Source organism: Siniperca chuatsi, linkage group LG8 (assembly GCF_020085105.1).
Source record: "Siniperca chuatsi isolate FFG_IHB_CAS linkage group LG8, ASM2008510v1, whole genome shotgun sequence".
Taxonomy (NCBI): Eukaryota; Metazoa; Chordata; class Actinopteri; order Centrarchiformes; family Sinipercidae; genus Siniperca; species Siniperca chuatsi.
In genome coordinates this window covers 5,641,080-5,661,099 of record NC_058049.1, presented here as the reverse complement: position 1 = coordinate 5,661,099, position 20,020 = coordinate 5,641,080, and the positions used below count along the sequence as shown (strand labels likewise).

The 20,020-nt window shown below is 39.3% G+C and overlaps 1 protein-coding gene across 3 annotated transcripts; it reads right to left on the bottom strand.

Moving 5' to 3' along the window:
* Positions 1–3,206: 3,206 nt before the first annotated feature.
* On the bottom strand, positions 3,207–19,705 carry fgf24 (fibroblast growth factor 24). Of its 3 annotated transcripts, none has more exons than XM_044204811.1 (5): positions 16,111–19,705; positions 15,893–15,929; positions 10,787–10,955; positions 7,120–7,226; positions 3,207–5,096 (listed from the first exon to the last, which is right to left on the bottom strand). In XM_044204811.1, exons 1-5 carry the CDS (start codon positions 16,140–16,142, stop codon positions 4,818–4,820), a joined length of 624 nt encoding a protein of 207 aa, XP_044060746.1. In that variant the 5' UTR covers positions 16,143–19,705; the 3' UTR covers positions 3,207–4,817. The 3 variants fall into 3 exon arrangements, with proteins under 3 accessions (XP_044060746.1, XP_044060744.1, XP_044060747.1); XM_044204809.1 differs by having other exon boundaries at positions 10,778–10,955; positions 16,111–19,702; XM_044204812.1 differs by lacking the exons at positions 15,893–15,929; positions 16,111–19,705 and adding an exon at positions 13,335–15,844 and having other exon boundaries at positions 10,778–10,955.
* Positions 19,706–20,020: the final 315 nt, after the last annotated feature.

Sequence of the window (20,020 nt, the reverse complement as noted above, 5' to 3'; positions counted from 1 at the left end):
CCTACTGCTGTTTATACGCCTTTTACTTGTGCTGCCACTATTGCCCCTGCTCTTACTTCATCAGGTGTCATGGATGTGTGTAATTATGATTGGTAGATCAGAAGCATCACTTTACCTTTCAAATCCAAGGACATATCAGTGCAGATGCAATTTCCCAAAACTGTCTCAATTGTAGGTGGATTTCCAGCAGCTGTAGACTTTCATGAAAGTTATTGCTGTCAGATAAGGTTATAATACTGAACCAATTTAATATTGCACTTCCATAAATGCCATAAAGTGAAAGACATATTTTAACAGTCAAAACCGAAGCAGCCGAGGTTGAGATATCCTGACATATATTCCGTTGTATTGGGTTAAGCTTCAAACTCTGTGTATTATTTTTCCCAACTTGATAGCATATTTTGTTGACTCTCTCTGCCTGGTAAACACCTATGTCTTTTAAACTCCCACTTTGTAATGCGAAATTGTTCAAAATTTGAAGTCGCAAGGCTAAATTTAGATGACCCTGATTGACATCATTAGGGTTATTTTCTCAGACTTTAGAAACCTCCCTGCAGAGCCACAGAAGACACAAAACTGTGTCAGGCTGTGTAGTATTTCTCACTACAAATAAACTGATCTTCATGTGTAAAATCGGTGTGACTGTCGCTTTAAAGTTTTATTTCGAGGCACAAGTCACCCAACCAGTTTGCAACACAAGACTTGAAGCTGCCATCACTCTTAAATTGACTGACAGGTCTTAGGTAGGTCTTAGATACCTCGATTAACACTGAACAACTAAATCTGAATAATGTTATGTAGATGAACATACTTTCTATTCACATGACCAAACACATTATGGATTGGGGCTTTAACGTTAGGTCCAAATTAGATTTAAAAAAACAACAAGATGGAATAAGGCTGACACTTTACGCCTACTGACCTTTAGTTTGACCCTTATTCATAACACGACATGTTGTTATGAGGAGAACACAGAAGAGGTCTGGCTTTCCAGAAACTGTATGTACAGTAAGCACATTTGTAATCCTGTAAAAACACAACTTAGCCATGTGTTCAGAAATACTTTGAGAATCATAGAGTGTTTCCCCTGTGGATTTCACAGTCATAAAAGGCGACCAGTCGACTGTGGTTTAGAAGGGCGGTAGCAGCAATCTTGTTTTGACAGTAAATGACGTGACGTGAAACTCCATTTAATGGCACAAGGTATATTATAGCTTGAACTCTATTTTGTTTGGCGTTGGAGTTTTGTTTTTCACTGACCTTGAGGGACAATTTCAGTAATATTCAGAGAGACAAAACTTGTTTTATGTCTCAAACAGAACACATTTCTGTTGACAGGGCTAATTGTTAAGTGTGTGGTTGCTGATTTCGAGGCCAAAGAACCACTTTTGGTTGTTCCACTAAAATGTGTATAACTTATGCATAACCACAAAATTTTTCTCTATATTGACACTGCTTTCTGGTCATACTGTATCCATTGTGCACAGTTTCAGTGTGCTGAGATTTTCTAATAATAGAATATAAACTACTTGGCAAGCAGGACTGCATTTAAAGATTCCACCTCCTTTTAAAAGGGGCTGGGCTTTGCAAAAGGGGATTCTATGTTTCATTTTGAAGTTATTGGTCCAGTTCCAAGACCATCTAGCCTCCAATGATCAAAGGTCGAGTCAGAGAAAAGCCTAGCGGGAGGCTTATGCAAAAATGTCGTCTCCTTATTGCGAATCGGCCGACATGTTGGAAACCATCGGCGCTCGTTTAAATGTCAATATACCCAAATGCAATGTGGCTGTGCTTGGTCAAGTTTGAAGTATGTGAACGGAGAAAAAAAAAAGCTTCTTGCTCACGTAAATAGAATCTGGATGGTTTCAAAAGTTGTATTGATTAAATTCCTTGACCATGTACAAGGTTGACTGTAATTCCTTCAGAACACTAAATATCTGCAGACAGTGATGCACAGGAGAAACCTTTGGCAATTTATATGGGAAACAGTGCCCTAAAAGTATTTATTTCTAGCAATTCTAATCTTTTCAAGGGGTTACCTTGCTGGGACACATTTAATACATATCCTTGTCTGCAGTTGCTACTTGTTGCAGGAAATCTTTTTTTCCTCTCAATAATATCATCATTCTTGTACAGAGGAGATAATAAGTAGTTGAAAGAGATGATGACATGACGAAGGGACATAAAACATTCCTTGAAAGTCATGTCAGCTACTTTTCTCACTGCTTCCCCTCCCCAGATGAACAGGATCTTCAGTGCTGATCCATTATGTTAATGGTGAATTACTGGGTCACACATCAAGCCCTATGTTTCCACCTTTAAAAGCAGGTCAGACGTCCCAAATCCCATGACAGAATGGGGGACTTGTGGGTCTGTTGGAGGTAACTACCGGAGTGGAGAGTGTGTGTGTGTGTGTGTGTGTGGGGCTGATAGCATCGCTTGGAATTTAAACAAAAGTATTTTTTTCTCCCTTAAAGCCGCCATCTTTCAGTCTGACGGTTACTGTAAACATCATTCCAGCACACAGCATTATAAGACATGCTACTCCACATTCCTTTAGCGCTTTTAAAAGATGGAAATATGTCTAAAATATTGTATGTTTACTGGTCTGAAAAACAAAGCATTTACATCAAAGTAAGTTGCATTTTAAGTGCTCAAAGGTTAGCAAAGGTAAATGTCAGATCATCTCCTACACTCTCGATTTTTTTTGTATTTTTTGTGTTGTGACTTCTATGCCACTCACTACAGCTGTGATGTGGTTTATGATGCAATATTTAATCCCATTCGTTTAATACATGTCTCTTAGTTTTTGACACTGAAAAAAAAACACATGCAAAGATAAAATGTTACTTTTTTTGCCAACATACTTTTTATAATCATGTAATGATATCGATGTTTAAAAAAAGCCCCAAATGAGAACTCTCAGTGATATAAAAAGCCTTCAGAGATGTTGCAATAGGCCTTTCTCAATTTAAAAACCACTGACCTTAAAAGCAGTCCTCACACTTTGGGTTTGTATATAAAAATGCATACCTTGGCAGTATGCAGAGAAGGGAATGTACTCTATGTCCAACCAATCGCTACCTGCTGCATTTCTCTTTTAGGCAATATGATATTCAACCTGCACATCATAAAATTCTGTCTAAACCGGGACATAAAGGCGCTTTTACCTTTCTTCAGTGAAACAAAGACATATAATTCTAGTCTTTTTTTAAAATATAGTCCTCATTTTATTAACAGAGGCCAAATAAAACTCATCACATTTTATTTACAAAGGGAGGCAATAAATATCTTAATAATAGTCATAAAATTATTTTTGCTTACATTTGTTTTTAAAAAAAATCATAAATGTGTCATGTTGTTAGTAGCAACTCATACAAAAACCTACCAGGAGACAGGTGAATACATACTACTGGTGAAAAGGGGCTGGAGTTTGACGTCAGTGAGAGAAGGAATGACAGAAGCACTTTACCCTTTAGGATTCAGACACAAACTCATGTTGCTGAAAATGTTCCCAGAATCCTAGACAAGTTGGTCATCTGAGAAGTCGTCTTAATTGTCAAATGTGGATTTATGAAGTGATCAGGGTTGGTCAGAGCTACAGTATTCCTGTCTGTGGATCACTGATCTGACAAACAAGCACAGGGATAAGCTTTCCCAAAAGCATCTTTGAGAAAGGAGCGAAGATGAGCTCACAGTCAAAAGATGATTTTGGAAGAAAAAAAAAAGAAGAGCTCAGTTCAGCTCAGCGTCAACTGAAAGCTTCTTGAGATTAACTGAACACAGACAGTCAGACTAGGTAAAGATAAACAAAAAGAACAAGGAGGTAGAGGAAGTCTTCATCACCAACCCCAAAATATTAGCTAGCTCACAGTCAAAGAATCAAGGCATCCTTTTCTGGAACAACTTTAACATGTGAGGAAGAGCTGTTAAAAAGCGAGACCAAGGGGAGACGAAAGGGATTAACATCCGTCTCCTCAATGTGATGAAGCTGGAAGACTTTGTGGAATTATGAATCACATCAGCTGTTATATTTTTGTTTGTATTGTGTTTTTTTGTGTGTTTAAACAAGACTTAAGCCATGGCTGGTGCCTGACTAGTCAAAGCATGTCGTGTTTTAGCTGAATAACAGGCTGCATGGAAATGTCAAGGAAATCACACACAGTACTCGGAGGGTTCAGCGCATTCCAGGAGCCACGAGTGAAGCTGAGGTTGAGAGACATATGGCAAAAAAGAGGAAGAGAAAGAGAGAGACCTGTAAAATATTGCACTCAAAACTACACAGTTATCCTGGCAGCACAGTGTCACCTGCGACTGCCACCTCTCTCCGTTTCATCTCCATGGTGTCTGATTCCAGTGGAAAGTATGGGATCCACGTTGTCAGGGGCAACACAAACAAAAACCGACAGGTATTCCAATAAATCTCTAGTTGGCTGATTTTTATTATAACATTGCGTCAGCTCCTGGTTCAGCCCCCATTGTCAAAAAGAAAGCATGCCTTCAGCTTGCAGTTCAAACGTAGCTGAGGACGACGGCGACAGGAATTCTCTCAGAGGTCCTTTAGTTTATCCAGTATAAATAACATGACAGACACGTTAGCACAGTGACATCAACCCAGAAGAATCCAAGAGTTAAGAAATATTCAGTCATCCTGAAATACAAAAATAAAACATCTTTGACTTTTTTTGTTCTTTTTGTCTGTCTTTCTTTTACAGAAATGAAGTCTTTAAGGTGATTCTTTTAAGACAAGAAGCTTGAGATTTTCAGATATAGTTTTTTTTCCCCCGAGGAAAATTAGTGCTGTCCCACTGGTCCCATCAGTTCCTCTTGGAGTTGGGTTTTAATCGCCGAGCCCTTCGTGTCCGCTTAGTTACAGTGGTGAAACGAAACTCCTCCAGCGGGTCTACTCTGCCCCTCGGCTGGCGCTTCATGAAGTGGACTTCCTGTTGCCTCTGTGTGGTCCGCGAGCCTTTCTTGGGCCGACCCTTCCTGTTGAAGCCGAGGTACCATCCTTTGTACTTGGCCGACACAAGAGCCGTGTAGTTGTTCTCCAGGAATTCCTCGACAAAGACGCACTCCTGCTTCCTTCCATCGGGCTGAAAGAAGGAAAAAAAATAGGACATTAATTAATTATTAACACGGTAGCATGACCTCTTTTCGGGATCAGAATGGTTCGCTTTTTTGTTGTAGTTTTAGATTTTCCAGTTTGGTTTAAAATAGTATAAAGTCTAAAATGCTGGTTATGTGGTGAGAATTTTCCTTCACTGTGATAACAAGGCAAATATCTAATTTTCACAGGTTTGTAACATTGAAACGGTTAGCTAACAGATACATTAAGGCAAGTAAAATGTCATTGAAGGACAGCATGAGGTTTGAATCATGATTGAAAAGAAAAACTTAAGGCTTAAGTTTTGTTTTACTTACAGTAAAAAAAAATTATCAGCATGTTGAGAGTTAAACTAAGGTTAAATGTAAATGTATTCACTTTAACATGACTAGTGCCCTTACCTACACGCCTTTACTCTCTACTGCACTATTGTAATAGGAAACTACTTCCTGTCTAGTTGTACCTTTTCACAGTCTTTTAATAACTGAGGAAAGTCTTTATTTCACTTTCTGGGCACAGACCACATTACAGTAGTTGTATATTAAAGGAATAGTTTGACATTGTGGGTAATACACTTATTTGCATTAGAGAGTTAGAGAAATATCATATCAATTCCATGTCTGTAGATTACATATGTAGCTAGAGCCAGGAGACACTTAGCTTAACTTAGCATAAACACTGGAAAGACTGGCCTGTATAGCTTCATAATTAACAGAAAGATAAAAGAGTGGTATCAATCTTCTTATCTAAATATCCGCAAGAAAGGGAATTTCTGAAAACATTGAACTATTGGTTTAAGATATTGAGCTATATATTCATGAAAATGAAGACCTGGCTTCATATTTTTTCAAAAACATGCTGGTGTTGAGTTACTGTTTTTGCAATATTAAAGTGATTAATAAAGTGATTCAAATATACAAATGTTAAAAACTGATGGAAATCTATGGTCACTAGCATATCTTTGCAATGATAAACCTTAGATGTCGTGCAATTCTGCAACAAAATACGGTTCTTTATTAAGATTGCACCTCACTGTGAACAGATTTCATGGAGACGTTTGTTTCGGAAGAAAGTAGTTCCACCGAAAACTGTTCACAGTGCGGTCTGAAAGATTGTCCAAGATAAAAAATCTCAGAGACAGATATCTCAAAAGCTGGGCCCATAACAATGAAACTTTCTGTGTGTCTACATAGCAATGGGGGTAAGTCAACAAATATGTTTTTCTAAAATTAGGGTGAAAAGACCCTTTAAAAATCTTGACACCAACACTGAGAAGTTTAACTGAATATGTCCACATTTCTGTGATTTACAGTACAATTTATTTTTATCATTAAGCAAGCTGACAGCCATCAACAATCAATAATTTAAATCTCATTTTATCCGATTTTTTAAATAATCCTACAGTGGTTTAAAGGAGGAAGTCAAAGAGGCCCCAGCAACTAAAACTCAAAATGCTTGTTTCTAACAGATGACCATGATGAGAGAGTGAAAACTTGTGTGAATTACTGCAGCCCCACTGATGCTGACAGCATGAGTTATTAATGCAACAAAATCACACGTGTGCCTCCACAGTGTACGTTTTTCAGATATTAACTTCTTTTCCATATCGAAGCGGTTGTCTGCAGATTCACATGCAGTCATCCCGCGCTTGAGGCCACCTGGTGTGACTAAGTGATATAATTGCAATGGCATTCCTCCTAAGTGACCATTAGTCTCTCAATGCATTGTGGTGATTGCAGTCCGTAATTGACTGATCGAGTGTCAAAGGAGTAGACCGATTACGTAATGGAAGAAGGGCTGTGAGTTATCAAAGGGGTTTTGTTAGGGTGTACAAAAACAGCAGGAGAAAGCAGATCTGAGGTTGTGTTCAATTCAGCCTGGATTAAGAGCTCCATTTAAAATATTCATTTTGATATTAAAAAGTGGCAATTTATTCATGAAAATATTAAACTTTTACTAAAGGAGCAGTCGTTTTTATAATATTCCTAAAATGAAAACCAAGAGATACTCACCCTTCCAACTATTTTGCCCTTCTCGTTCATGCAAATGTAATGTTCGCTCTCTTTTCCTTTTATTCGAATGTGGCTCCCGAAGGTTTCTGTCTCAACAACAAGAAGAGCTGGAAAGAAAAGAAAAGGTAGACTCTGTTAAGGGCATGAAAGTCTTTCCACTCACAAAACAGGAACAAAAATCTGGTGTGTTTTTCTCACTTATATGGTTGACAGTGCCTGGGCTCCTGTACGTTTTTCAGCACTCTTCAAATAAATGTTTTTTAATCACATTTAATTCCCAGTCCTGTAAATTAACCCTACAAGCTGAAGGCTCTACAATCGAGGGTATAACACAGAACTTTGTCAAGCACTGAGCCATTTAAAGAAAACACAATGTTCACTAATGAAATTGTTTACAGTATTTTAGGGTGTTTAAGTTGATATTTCATGAAGACGTTGTCATTTTTCATCATATACACCACCAAAAATCAGTCAACCGCCAATATTAGTTGTACCAGAGATTAAATTCCCTTTCATCACATCAAGGATTACAGGACATAACTGATATAAATAGTTGAAAATCACAAACCAACAAAATTCTGTAAGATCCAGAACATATAAATTTGTGGTTTTGGGCTATATAAATAAATTGACTTGGCGCACACTGCAAACATTGCGAGAGCATAATTTTTCCGTGAATGTGGAAAAATATGATGTTTTAACCTGTTTTCTAACAAAAAGGGAACAAAAAGAGATGAATAGTCTGATGATTATGGGTCTCCAGTGCCAATAATTTAAGTCTTTTAAAGGTATATTAAGTGTATAACTTTATACAATACCATATATGCACCAACAATGCTACCGTCACTTCAACCAGACACAGCAGTAATCCACTCTCGAGACGCATCCCGGTGGCTCTTTTATCCCCCCCTCCCCATCCCAAATGTTAACCCCTGCGAGGTCACCTTTGTCTTTGCTTGCCCCTCGATCAGCAAAGAGATCTGCCAAACATTTGTGGAGCGGTTATGTGCCCCTCAGGATTAGGTTTCAAGTTCCCTTTAGTCCGTGCTCACTCAATCAAAAAGTTAAGATGATCCATTTGTTTAACACACAGGGCCATTCAGTAGCGCTCAAGGGAGCAGAGGAAGAATAGGCGAAGGGGATGGGACGGGCTCGAGGGCAGAAGTAACCCCCAAAAAAATCCAACCTTGGGAGGAAAGTGGGAAGAAGGAAACCTCTCTCAAAGGTGAAACTAAGGGAAGGTAGAAGTTATTCATTCGCTTGTTTCGAGAGATTTCTGTCTGTACGTCTTATTTGGGAACTAAAGAACAACATTTCTGACTTCTTTATCACTGGAAAGATCAGTCTGGACCTTTTTGGGGTCCTTGAGAAGGAATAAAATCCAACAACACTGGTTTGTATATGAATTAAATGATGTTTAAAAAGATATTTCAGCTCTGCAAGTCAAATCAGGAGTCATTTGACAACACTTTGGCTTTCTCACTCTTTTTTTGGTTTTGCATGGAGACCCAAAATTCAACCTCAAGTATGAAGCCTTAATCCAGAACATCAGATAAAACAATATTTCGTTCCCTACTGTAAGTTATCCTTTGTCTGTGACCCTGTCCAAACCCTATTTTTGCTACATCTGTAAATGTATGAACAGTAATCTATTGGAAGCCCTCTGAGTGCAGGAGTGTTACAAGCTTTCCTCGGCTGATGGTGAAATAACATGTTGGGTGACTTTAATAGCATCCACAAGCAAGTATCTTTGAGTCAGTGAGTGGTCACTATGACGTTTTGTATATTAACTCTGGGTATTCTGGGCATCTCAGACTCAAGACTTTATTGGTGGCCATAGTTTATATATAAAAGGGCAAAAATGCAAAATCTGACATAAGTTTTAGAGTATCTGATCAAATATTTTAACATTAAATCCCACTGCCAGTGACTTCTCAACCCGTGCAATGTTTTCTTTCTTGGTGCAATATGAGGAATGTGGGGCCACAGGCATTTATTGACCTCAGCATGGGGTCACCTGTCAAAAAAGTTGAAGACTCCTGCTTTAATTCCACATTGCAGCGTTAGTTGCAGTTTAAAAGCCTTTGCAGTGACCCACCATCACTCTGAGTGGCCAACAGGCATCATTTACAATGGATTGTTCTGGAAAAGGATTGTTCTAGTCTCTTAAAAGTAATGAATATGCTACGCTAATACCTAAGAAGAATGATATAGCCCGCACTTTGGCTGCACTGATAAGGACTTAGTGGTAATAAAGCTCTACATCGAAGCAATATATTTCTTCTGTGGTGGTTTGTGGCCCTCCGCCGTGAAGCTGCAGTGACTGAGAGTGGATTAGAGAAAGGAGAGTATCTTCCTGAGCATTATTAGTGAGTGCAAAGGAGTTCACAGGTGCCAGGTACTGCAGCTGGATGGGGAGGAGGAGGAAGTGGGGGAGGTGGGGGACAGGAGAAGGAGGAGGAGGAGGAGGGGCGGAGGGTAGAATTGGCAAGGCCTCATGGGAAAAATTGGATCTGCTTCCACTCAAGCTCTAACAAGCAGTGAGGAAACTTCGCCTCGGCGCATCTGTGACTGAACACACTCACTCAGAGGCATTCAAGACCAGCAATTTTCGAGCCGTGAGTCAGCTGTTATGAGCAAAATAGCTGCAGGAAAGCACAACACAAGTCCTGCTGCCTTATTTTTGTGCCACTGCATCAAAGAGTGCTTCACTGACCATCAATTTACTCATCCACCACATTTGTTTTGATTTGTAATTGTGAACAAGTCCACACAGAAAGCAAAGAGAATATGTTTAAGGTTGATAGAAGCATAAAATTGTATCTGAAAATGCTAATTTCAACATGTTAAGACTAAATCTGCCAAATGCTTTTTGACATATGTGTGCTTAATGCTTGACATTTTCAAGTTGGCATGAAAGACTTTCACACTGCTAGACTGAACCAAATCACCCTGGTTGCCCATATCCAACATTAAATGTGACAATGCCCATTGCAAACCACTGTGTAGTGAAGATTATACATATAACTTTTACTTGCCCTTTCAAGTTCAAGGACAATACAATGTTAAGATGTCACAGATTTACACTTCCCAATATGGACAGTCTCAGTCCTTGCGAAAAACACCTACATTTTCTGATAAGTTTGTTTCAACACTAAGAGACAATAAAGTTGGGTAATGCCACAGGATTGGATCGTACATGGCTTTAAAAGCTCATAACCTAAAACTCAAAAACCAACAATAAAGAACATTTTGCAGAATAGCAAACCGACAAGTCAGTTTTGGTCCATATTAGGCATTCTGGCAGAAATTCACAAGGTTGACCTATAAATCTATCAAGATAAAAATAGACTTGCTATGGATACCCAAATGCTGCTGTAAACATCCATTACAAGGTCAGCAATTTTATAATGTTTCCAGACACCCCAACCAGTAGTTGGTGGCTTACAAAAGTCACCTTCCACTTTGCTCAAGCCAAACACAGAGCTTGGAAAATCACCTCCAAACAATGGGTAGTAAACAGCCAGAGTGGCTGAAGGAGTGAGAAACTCAATCTCAAGAAGCAGCTAAATCTGGCTAGTAGGTGGTGGTAATTTTTCATCCTGTTTTAACAAACTAGCTAAAGTGTCAGGTGAGATGCACAGGAGTTCTCCCATACCATACTTGCCCCCATCATCTCCATTGGCATTGATTTTCTTCCCCAAGATCTGCACGTGTTTTCCTGTGGTTCTGCTGTAGAGCTGATAGATCCGGACCTGTTTCCGGCTGAGATCGTCCGGGTTCCTCGTGTGGTTCTCGATGTAAAACCTGAAATCAGCAGAGCTCTGCTGGGACTCCTGCAAAGGTGTGAGACAGGAGGAAACAGAGAGAGAGAGAGAGAGAGAGAGAGAGAGAGACAGAAGATGAAGAAACATAGAAAGAGGGAAAGACAGACAGTGAGATATCGTCACGGCACAGGTGTTGATAGTAATGTGTGCTGTTGCTTTTATGGGCCCTGTGTCAAAAAATTGTGCTTCAGGGGCTAAAAACTCAGATACCAACCTGGAAATTGTGGCTTTTTAATGTTTCTCTTCTCGCTTTCAACTGGCACATTTTATATGCATTGCATTTACAAGCTGATAACTATGCTACAAGATGTGTTAATGAAGTCACCGTTTGAGGAAAAATCCCACAGAACAAGTGCAAAACCTATAGTGCAACCTTCTGTTGCTTTGTATTGAGACAGCAGTATACTATGTGCCCCGGGCGATATTGAGAAACCTGTACTCCATTTCCACAAGCAAGCATGCCACTAGCAATTATACACCTGAAGCATCCAGACCTGTTGCACTATCATCAAACAAATATCTGCCTGCAGGCGAAGTAGGGTCCATAAATTAGGAAACGCAGCAGGCGGAAGACAAGACTGAGAGATGGCAAGAGGCACCTTGAACAACAAAAACACTCTTGTTCGAGGACTTTTGAATCAAATTGTCCAAATCCACCTTTCAGAATTCACTAGCCGGCTGTTTACGAGTCACCTTAGACCTGACATAGGAAATCTTCGACAGCATGTCAGAAAAGCAACTGTGTCACCCAACATGTGGAAGAGCGAGAGGAAACGTATACTTTCAGAAGCCCTGGAATCTCAGTTCACGCCAAGATCCCATTTCCCCAGCTGTATGGTTTGGTAATTGCACAGTAATGGATTTTTATGTGGCTGTTCTCAGGTGGCTAATTATATACACATTACATACCCAGAGTCCTTGTTATTCTTACTTCAGTAAATTAATGACATGTAGCAAACATGATGGGAAATCGTGGCCTCAGAAGAACAAAACCTTAAACACAGAGAGGAAAAATTAACAGCTTCTGCAAATCTGAGAGAAAATCTTATCGAGGTTCCTAACATGGCTCTTATGAACCAGGTGTCATACAAGTTGTGCCCCAATTCAGGTGCCTAATCACTTGAAGAACACCATCCACGAAGATGAATCCTTCAGGTTGAATCTATGCCGTCCACCAAAAGTTTGGACATCAACTTCTAATGTCAAAAACTGCCACTTTTTTTCACAAGGACTCTCAAATGCCCAATAGATTGAAAGATATAGCATTAAGCAGCATTTCTCTGCCACATTTGGACAAGCTTTTTAAAGAGGAAGGACTTGTTGGCTCATTATGACGTATTCAGGCTAAAAATGTGGACCTCGGAGGATCCAGCCCCTGAACTGGGACACAGCTTCTGTATCTTGACATTTAGGAAACACGCCCATAATGTTACTTTTGGCATCGGGCAGCGTAGAAAATGAGAGGCTGGAAATCAAAATGCATTACCTATTGATGCAACAAATTTGTGGTGTTAATATTCACTTCAAGGCATCAAAACTTAAAAATTATGATGACTTTACTACATGTCTAACCAGATTTTTATTGGGGAAATAATTTTTTATAACCAGTATCTCTTGAGAGTAGCAGAGTATGCATTTCTCTCACGGATACTAATTTTTTCTCAAAGCAAAGGTATCCAAATTAGCTATGGCCCCATGGTTCATTATAGTTTCCAGCCCAACCACTTTTTTTTCTAGACACATTTGCTCCAAGTAAGTATTCCAACATGCAACACAACCTGCATGAAACAACTGCACAGCCATGACAAACATTGTCCTCTAATAAATACATTCAAGAAAAAAAAAATTCAAAAAATTAATCACGACCAGTACTTTCTGGAGCCCTAAAAAATAACCCTCAACCAGTTCCTTAATCCTATAAACTCACCCAGGACGAGGACAAGCAGGACTCAACCAAGGCATTTACGTTTTTACTGCATGAAGAGGCACATTTCCATCAGATCATGGAACTGATGCAACTTATTCAAGGATTTGTCATTTTCAACACACCTGTGTGAGACGTTTAGGGCAATGCACATCTGTGTTAACTTCCTCATAACTTATATTAATAAATGCATACAGACAAAACATGAAAAACTGCATTTACTGTATATTGAAATTAAAGGGATGTTGAATAAGCTATGTTAACAACAATGGAGCTTTTTTATTTTGGCTCCCAACAGAGAGTACTACTCATGGAAGCTTTCGCATTTGATGCTCTAAACATTTGGTGCCTAGTAGGTGTTCCCAAGGACAACTCCAGAAAAGTATGCATTTAAGAGCTGAGCAGTTAGCATGAGCAGCAGTAGGTACAACGGCTGAACAAACAAAGAAAAAAGTGTCACCTACAAGACTTTTCATCCAAGGAACAAGACGTCATAGTAGCACTCAAATTGTATGACTGCACTTCACAAAAAAAGAGGGAAGCTGGATTACCACTAAATACATGCTGATTTAAAAATAAACATTTACGCAACAGCAAAGTTCTTCTGGAACTTTGCTGTTGAAAATGATGCATTTATTTCAAAAGTCAAACATCAGCATCATCTGTTGTCAACTCTCTCTCAAAATGAACCTCAAAGCTGACAAGCAAGAAAAGAAAAACGAACACACAACAAAAGGTGGCCTAACTGGGCTGCTATAGGATTTATCCCAAATCTCCCCATCTCTAAACAAACATAAAGGTGTGTTTGGTAGACAGTTGCATTTTACGTCAAGGGAAAGGCAAGCCTAAGCACATGGCTGAGGTGAACACTAGTGACAACAGTTTTTTATCACGCTGTCTCCTTTCTTCAAAGACACAGCATGAAAACGGATATGGTTGAAACTTCAAAAGTCTGGCGCTCATCTTCACCCAGGAAGCTTAGTTGTCGCATCCATCTAAGATACACCTTGCTATCTGCTTGACACACACAGACAGGGTCACACACACAAATAGGGAAAGGCACACTCTCTCATGTTGGCAGTGCATTCAAAGTTTACTTCCAACTGTGGTTGCTTCTGTTGTTTTTCCTCATGAAATCACAACCACAGCATGACATGTTAGAGCCATTAGCTACACATAGCAGTGCCGAGAATCAGATTGGGCCAACAACAGGAGAGGCATGGTGACAGGATGGCATTAAAGGGATATTCCTGCATTTTCCTTTCTTTGATCATCAGCCTGAAAGCACTCAGAGCCACAATCCATTTCCTTTGTTTGATAAATGCCTTTATCTAATGTGACTTTTTCTAAACCACAACAAACATGCAAATCACATATTAAAATGTAAAAAAAAAAAAACATAAAATATAATTAATCAGTCCACCTCATAAGTCTGTTGGCTGACATTCTTCATGAACGTCATCTTGTCTTAACATGTGAGGAGTGGTCAGTCGACACTATAGCTTTGTTTGTGCCAGCTCTGTTGGAATAATCAGAGCACACAGACTTGCATAACAAAGCAGTTTCTAGTTTTGGGGGTTTTCCGGTTTTATATTTTGTCTCTGGGAAAGTTCTTATAAAAATCCTGGATCAGAAAATTTACTCCAGGAGTTAGACCTGTTATTTTGTCCCTGAGAGCTAATGGCTCCCTGACTGGGACAAGGTGAGCCTAGCAGCCCTAAATGAAAAAACCTTGTAGTAAAACACTAGAATTGTGCAACCAATAAAATGTATTTTATATAGTTTACAAACAAACGTTTCCTCCTGCAGGGTTTTATTTGTCCCTAAAGGTCAACTGTTAACTCCCCTTGTTATGATTCAGTTTTCTCTAACAACATTTTTTATATTTTCTGTAATCTGTTAAAGATATAATTACATAACAACTACACTCATAATGCTAACTGTCTGATGCTTGTGTGGAAGAAAATGCATCCCAGAAGTGGATGTGAGCTAAAAACCTAACCTGCTCTTTGTTAATCAGCCTATCCTGTTTTAACATTGAAGATCATAACAACACTGAGAAATTAATTCAAAACAACAGCACGTGGTGTATTATGATCAAACACGTCATGCCAATAAATTGATCAGATATCTTTATGAGTGAAGGAGCGTGCTCTTAGCATCTTATCTGAATCATAGAGCGCAATTAGGTGAATGGATGCCTGTAAATCATTACTGTTCAAAGTGAGACGCAACTAATAAAAACTGAGGCAACACGCGCCAAACGAGCCCATCTGTTCAAAGAACAACTTTTAACCCCAGGGATCAAAATATTTATTACACAATTCTGTTGTAAAATACTGAAACTGCTACTTGAACTCCAGATTAAAAACAACAGGTTTGAATTTATTTTTTCCAGATTGATAGTATTAATTGAAAATATTAGTAGATTAGTCTGGGTACAAAACAGCTGATATGCTTCAGGTTAGAGTTTCCCCAATGCCGAATTCCCTATGATATTTCTTTATCACTACATGAGGTTATAGTCTTTCTGCATTAGTCATTTTATAGGGACTCTATTGCAATAATTGCATTTGTATCTCCTAAATCGTATCGCGATGATGCTGCTATAATATTAATGCAGATAAGTGTAGTGTCTTTACAGTTTGGTTACATTTTCATACATTTATGGTCCGTTTTTTCATTGTATATCACTATAATATGTCTATAATCTCCTGTATCTAAGTATTGCACTTTATTTCCCCCCCTTTTTCAATATCCTTGTTTGATTTTTATAATTTATTTTTCGCATATACATGCTTTGGTTCTAAAATTATCGGCCGATTTTTTTCCCCTTCAGGGGCCGTAATTAATATTAATTAATATGGATTTAATTAAAGCAAGGCCAACCTGCGTTAAATATTGTAGGGACCACCCTGAAAATACCCTCTACCCATCGTCGGCATTATTCACATTAAAAAGGTGCACAGTGACATGCAAACACATACACACAAAAAGGAGTTGAACGTGAGAGTAAACATACCTGTAGCTGGAAATAGAGTACCAGAAAATGTAAACACCTATGTGGAGAGAGGGAGAGAGATGAGAGGAGGGGAGTGAATCACACAGGCAATTACATTAAGAATAAACGCAGCCTACCTGGATGAAAGCAATGCGCAAAAATGAAGCTTTTGGCGACTTCTATTGGTAAGAATGCATGATTTTATGTGCAAAAGGCAAACGGGGATGTGGAACACTTACACGTATATGAACCTCGAAGGCAGCAGAGACATCTTGACTTGCAGAAATACACCTGATATACACCTGCTTCCACAGATTTAGAGCCCCAGGAAAGGTTGGCGAAATCGCCCCCCTCTCTCTCGCTTTCGCTCCCCTGCGCGTCCTTTACGCACACAACTCCGGGGGTAAGTAGGAGATTGAATCCCAGTGTAAGGGTATATCACTGGAAAGCAGCAGCAGAGTCACGGGGTGCAACATTAGGTGCTTCCTTGTTGGGGGGAATTATCCAGAAGATTATTTTGTCTAAAATCAGTCTCCTCCACTGCCCGAAATCCGGCAACGTCTCCGTAAATCGGTGCAAAGTGTGGAAAGGATTCAGAATTCAACCTCTTCAAAAATCCCTTCGCTCAAACAATTATCCTCCGAGTTTTGCGCACCTATAGCCAAGTTTCTCCACAATCCCAATCCTTCTGCTCCAGAGATCACAGGCTCCTCAATTCCGTCCGTACCTGCGGGGGATTTCTACACCTTGCATGGGTCATTTTATTCTACCAAGTGCTGCGGTGGAAAAGGGAAAAGCGGTGGATAATAAAACGCATTTCCACCAAAAATAAGTCGCTAAAGCGGGCAAACAAACTTATCCAGGCATTCAAAAAAGTTACGTTTTTCAAAAAAGTAGTGTGGAAATCGCAGCGGCAGCAGCAGCAGCGGCGGATCCCTGGAGAGGTTTGGGGGCTGATGATGGCGCAGCAGTGCCTGTCAGTGGTGTTTGTGCGACTGCGGCTTGAGATTTGGGCACAGAGAGGCTTTTTTGTTGTTGGTGGGTGGAAACATGTCAGCGGTTTGCACCTGATAGGGTAATCTTGGAGAGACCATCAGCTTGGAGAGGGGTTTTTCCTCTCGGTGGGCAAAGTGTTGCGCAGAGGAGAACAAGAACAAGGAGATGAACTGCTGTTTGCTTTGTTTTTTTTTTCCTTCTTTTTCTTTCTTTAAAGTCAGATTTTTTCCTAAAGTAAGGTTGGGAAAGGAGTTAATTGGTATTCAGATGTGGACAAAGACAACCCGATTAAAATATCTACGTCTAATTGGAGGCATGGGAAGATATATACTTTTTTGTTTATTTATGCGATTCATCAGACCAAGTTTTCATTTAACTTATTTTGTACGTCAAACTATAACTTTAGTTTTAGTTTTTAGTACTTTAAGGCCACTATAATAATGTTAGAATAATAATTATTATTATTACATTGTTTCTGTGTTGTAACAGCTACAGAAACTGCTTGTTTCTCTCTGTTATTTGTGCTTTTTAAACTGCTGCTGGTTTGTGGATTGGCCTCGGCTCTCCCAGACAGCATTCAAATGCAGGTTGTTGTCGACCTCGATTTTTTTCAATAATGTGCTATAATTTATCCCGCATTTAAATGAAAGAGAGAGGTGTGAATGTGTTTATGAGCTGGCAGCAGTAAAGTGAGCCCACATCCCTGCTGCCATTAAAAAAAAAGAAAACCTTTGTGGTTCGACTTTATTGTCCCATTAAAACTGGATCCTCGGCATTCCTGCCCCATTGATATTCAAAATGATTCTAAATGATTACATATATAGCTTCCCATGTTGGGGATTTCAAAGGGCCTCCTGTAGTGAGTTGAAATGAAAAGGAGTGTTTGACTAAGAGCTCCAGCTGCTGATCAACATAAGGCAAACAAGACAGCAAAATAAACAGAAATCAATTATTTATCCGGAAAAATATGAATTTATGGCTTTTATTTAAAAGACTATATCTTAGTGTTTATGATTTATAATGACAAGTTAAATCACAAAATCATTTATGTTGTCTGCAAGTACAAATGTGGATAAAGTGGGTTGATGTGGGTTCAAGCTGTGATTCATGGCTGTCTGCCTAGCAAGAAGGTTTGATCCTGTCAACCACAGTGCACTTTAATCATCCCTGTAACACAAGTGATGTATAATGTCATTTAAAGCATTACTAATTTGGACTTGTCTGCCTAAGGGAGGAAAATCACAGAAAAAAAAAAAAGAAAATAGTAATTATCGAGACAGATACTTTGATGATTTCTTTACAAATACAAGGCTTTGGGCTCTCTTTGATCAAATACGGCTTACAATAGCTGCTGCTCACCGTCGATAAAGTTTTCTCTTAAAGTCCAAAATAAAGGCACCCGACAACTGATTTAAAGAAGGCAGGATGATAAACAGCAATTACCACACTGACTGTGATAGAGCCAGCATTGTGGACCCACTCATCACCTCTTAAGCACATGTTTGTGACAAACTTCTCGGAGCATGACTGTAAATCCACAACTGAGAAAAGAAAGCGCAGCAACAGACTTGGATGTGGCCACCTGTGGGTCACAAGGAGGAGGAAACGTATCTCTGCTCATGGCAAAGTGAAAGATCCCAGATTTTTAAGAGGACTTTTATTATTTTATCAGTCTTAAGAGTATGGGAAATAAGTAATGGCTACAAGCCAATTTTTGGACGGTCCTGCCATGCATCTGTCTGGACTACCAGTCACTTTGGCAGCTGGCCAGTCAGGAGTCAGAGGGACAGATTATTCTAGAAATGTAAAGTAATATGTGGCGCAAAAGAGAGCAAAATGGACTTTATAAAATACTTTTCTGTGCTATCTAATTTGTCTAACAAAAAGGGATTTATAATGACCTAAGTTCTCTGTTGAAATTAAAGGACTTTATTGGTTATGCCTTGCACGTCCCCTTTGAAGACCCACTTGTCATTTTACCATGTTTATCCATATCTATCTCTGTTTAATTTTTAAACGGTGGAAGTTTCTGCACCAACTCCACAGAGAAAACAACATGTGCAACTGTTGCATGTGGAGAATAAAGTGATTCAAATACAAGGAGACAGGTATACAAAATTGGAGGCTTAAAGGGTTGGTTCATGCAACGTATAAAAAAAAATGTTTTTACATTTTCTAAATAATCTAGCCATGTTATCTAGCCTTCTAGACTGTCTGACTTGCCCAGTTTTTTATCTGTGAGATTTCTGCCACACCCCTATATAGTAAAAGTACTTCTAGTTGTTGACAGCGTGTTCTGTGGATTATCCAGAGTAAGTGGGACACTTACAACTTGCTGTTGAATTTTTGAAATTTAATCTTTCAATGCCTTGAGCACCACAAAGTAAATTCCATTCACCTTCATTGTAATGATGTGGTGGCAAAAATATCAAAACCTGAGCAGCTAAAATCAAAGCAATCTGCATGGCTAGGAACTGTTGGAAGCAGCTGAGAAATTGATATTTGTTTCAATTTGTGTGAAATTACCCTTTAAAAGGAAGGACTTTAGATTTGGATTGCAAAATATATTTTCACACCATCAGTTAAGAGTCGGTGCTCCTATAAATTGCCTCCTGACTCGATTTGAAAAAGTAAAATAAAATTGATAAAACAGCAAGAATCCATGAAATGCAGTACGCCGCTGGTCGAGCATGACAAGAGTGAGCTTTATGAATGGGGAGAGCTGTTTCACAGTCCAGTTTCTGAGGCTTGGGGGGGGGCAGCCACTCAAGGGTTGGGATAAGGTTACCCACAGAGATTAGCTGACAAGAGTGAGGGAGTGAGGAAAAACAAGCAAGCAAGTTAAAGGTCTTAGTTTACCTGGCTTGCTGTGCTTGGCAGCCAATGAAAGTGCTTTCAAACCATAGATTCAAACGGTGCCTGAAATGATCCTCTGCAGCCACACTTGGCAATTCTATTTCAATTTTGATGAAAACAAATTTAACTTTTTAAGTCAAGAGCTGCAAAGTGGTGAATGATGTTATTTAGACGACTCACAGACTCCTTTCAAGCCTTTGAATTTGAACCTTGCCGCGTCCGTGCATCTATGCGTGTCTGTCCACAGCGACGGGACTGTGGGAATGTCACCGAGGATATCTCATTGAAGCTAAAGGA